Source organism: Humulus lupulus, chromosome 3 (genome assembly GCF_963169125.1).
Source record: "Humulus lupulus chromosome 3, drHumLupu1.1, whole genome shotgun sequence".
Lineage (NCBI taxonomy): Eukaryota > Viridiplantae > Streptophyta > Magnoliopsida > Rosales > Cannabaceae > Humulus > Humulus lupulus.
Window position 1 is genome coordinate 119,423,173 of NC_084795.1, and position 2,623 is coordinate 119,425,795.

The 2,623-nt window shown below is 43.8% G+C and overlaps 1 protein-coding gene and 1 non-coding gene across 2 annotated transcripts; one reads left to right on the forward strand and one right to left on the reverse strand.

Moving 5' to 3' along the window:
* Nucleotides 1-270: 270 nt before the first annotated feature.
* Nucleotides 271-1,650, reverse strand: LOC133824977 (uncharacterized). The gene has a single exon (XM_062257985.1). It carries the CDS (start codon nt 1,648-1,650, stop codon nt 271-273), a length of 1,380 nt encoding a protein of 459 aa, XP_062113969.1.
* Nucleotides 1,651-2,254: 604 nt separating this feature from the next.
* LOC133828330 (small nucleolar RNA R71) lies at nt 2,255-2,360 on the forward strand. Its single transcript, XR_009890956.1, has one exon. It is a non-coding gene; the product is annotated as a small nucleolar RNA R71 (small nucleolar RNA).
* The last annotated feature ends 263 nt before the right edge of the window (nt 2,361-2,623 follow it).

Consider the following 2,623-nt stretch of genomic DNA (forward strand, 5'->3'; position numbering starts at 1 on the left):
CGTTGCTGTCTTTGTAACTACTGTAACACCCCCCTTCTTCGGAACACATTGGACAGGACGAACCCAAGTGCTATCGGAAATCGGATAGATTATCCCATAATCAAGCCACTTAATGACCTCTTTTCTAACCACGTCCTTCATCACTGGATTCAACCTCCTTTGCTGCTCCACAGAGTGAGTACAATCAGCTTCCAGCAAGATCTTGTGCATACACAATGTTGGACTAATCCCTTGAATATCAGCCATTGTCCATCCAATTGCCCTTTTATGCTACTTCAGTAATCTCAGCAATGACTCCTCAGCAATAGACTCCAGACAGCTTGAAATTATTACAGGCAAAGTATCATTGTCGCCCAAGTACACATACTTTAAATGACTAGGCAATGGCTTTAACTCCAGCTGGGGTGGCTCTTCAACAGATGGTTTGGGTGGCTGGAAGTGCTTTTCTGGCAGATTTAGAGCTTCAAAGACTTTATTGAATTTCTTTACTGGTTGATAAGAATCCACCCATGTAATAATCTGCTCTTCCTCACTACTATAATCCTCCTCATCTACAAAAATCTGGGTACCCATAGCAGCTTTTTCCACACTTCTACTGATTCTTTCAGCCACTAAAGTGTCAATAACATCAACTCTAGAGCATTCTTCAACTTCATCCGGAAACTTCATGGCTTTGAATACACTAAAAGTGACTTGTTGGTCATTCACCCGCATAGTAAGTTCTCCATTCTGTACATCAATGAGAGTATGCCCTGTAGCAAGAAAGGGCCGACCCAATATTATAGGCACTTCTCTATCCGCTTCATAGTCTAGAATGATGAAGTCGACCGGAAAGATAAACTTATCAACTTGGACTAGAACATCCTCGATTTTGCCCTCGAGATGAGCCATGGATCCGTCGGCAAGCTGTAATGTAACAGTCGTGGGTCGTGCTTCACCAATACCCAACTTTTTAAAGATTGACATAGGCATAAGGTTAATGCTAGCGCCCAAATCGCATAATGCTCTTCCAACATCTCTACCTCCAATAGAACACGGAATCGTGAAACTGCTAGGATCTTTTAACTTAGGAGGGATCTTGCTTTTCAACATCGCACTACATCCTTCTGTGAGAGCTACAGTCTCAAACTCCCCCAATCGCCTTTTCTTTGTCAAAATATCCTTTAAGAACTTGACATAATTCGGCATTTGCTCCAATGCTTCGACCAAGGGGATATTAATATGCAGCTGTTTCAGTACATCCAAAAACTTTATGAACTGACCATCCTGTTGTTGTTTGCGGAATCGCTGCGGAAATGGAAGGGGCGGTTTAGGACCAGAATTTACTGGAGCAGTTTGCTGACCCTTTGCTGTAGCAACTGGGCCAGTTTCAGCAATTTCCTGGGCAGTTTTGTTACTTGTTTCTCCTTCGCTTTGGATTGAAGTGGGCTCCCCACTACCCTGTATTTCCTCAGAATTTCCCAGATTTTTACCATTCCTCAGCTGAATAGCTTTACAGTGTTCTTTCCCATCTCTCCTTGGGTTTTCTGTATCACTAGGCAAAGATCCTTGCGGCCTAGTTTTCATTTCATTGGCTAGCTGGCCGAGCTGCATCTCAAGATTACGAAGAGAAGCTGCTTGGCTCTGTATTACTGCATCCTTCTTAGCCATATACTCCCTCATTAGATTCTCCAAAGAGTTCGGCTGGGAGTGTTGGACAGGTTGTGAAAGTCTTTGTTGTTGTGAAAAACCGGGTGGGTAAGCTTGCTTTCCTGGTGCTGGTGTGTTGCTGGAACTTGCTCCTTGACCCCCCCAAGACAGATTCGGATGCTACCTCCAAGCTGGGTTATACGAATTTGAGTATGGGCCACTGTTTCGGTTAAAATTCTGGTTTCCCACATAACAAACTGCTGCTAGGTTAGAAGGGAAATTGTCAAAAGTATGCCCGTCCCCACAATACACACATGATACTTCTGCACTCTGAATGGCAGCAGCTGGCTGTACATTTCCTCCAATACTCATGTTCTTTAAAATGTTGGTCATTGAGGCCATTTGAGCGGTTAGAGCATCTACTTCAAGAACACCCGCTACTTTTCGGCTTGTAGGAGCTCTAGTATTTGACCATTGGTAGTTGTTACTTGCAATCCATTCCAAAATCTCAAATGCTTCGTTGCAAGACTTGGAAAGAATGGCTCCATTGGCTGAAGCGTCCAAAACCATTCGAGAGGCTGCATTGAGACCATTGTAGAATGTCTCCATTTGTATACAATGTGGGATACCATGTTGTGGACATTTTCTTAAAGCTCTTTGAATATCTCCCACGCGTCACTAGTGGACTCATCTTCCAGCTGCTGAAACGACATGATTTCACTTCTAAACTTTGCATTTCTGGTGGGAGGGAAGTACTTTCTTAGAAATTTCTCAGCCAAGTCATTCCAATTTGTAACCGAATCGGGAGGAAGGGTGTTGAGCCATGATCTAGCTTGGTCCCTTAAAGAGAACGGAAATAGCTTCAGCCTCAATGCTTCTTCACTCACTCCTTGTAGCTTGAAAGAATCGCTCACCTCCAAAAATGAACGAAGATGGAGATGAGGATCTTCCGTTGGCATCCCACTAAACTGCCCCACGGTTTGGAGCATTTGAA

Bases quoted from the DNA above. Each gene is read 5' to 3' on its own strand.
- LOC133824977 (XM_062257985.1), bottom strand. From the start codon at position 1,650: ATGGCTAAGAAGGATGCAGTAATACAGAGCCAAGCAGCTTCTCTTCGT.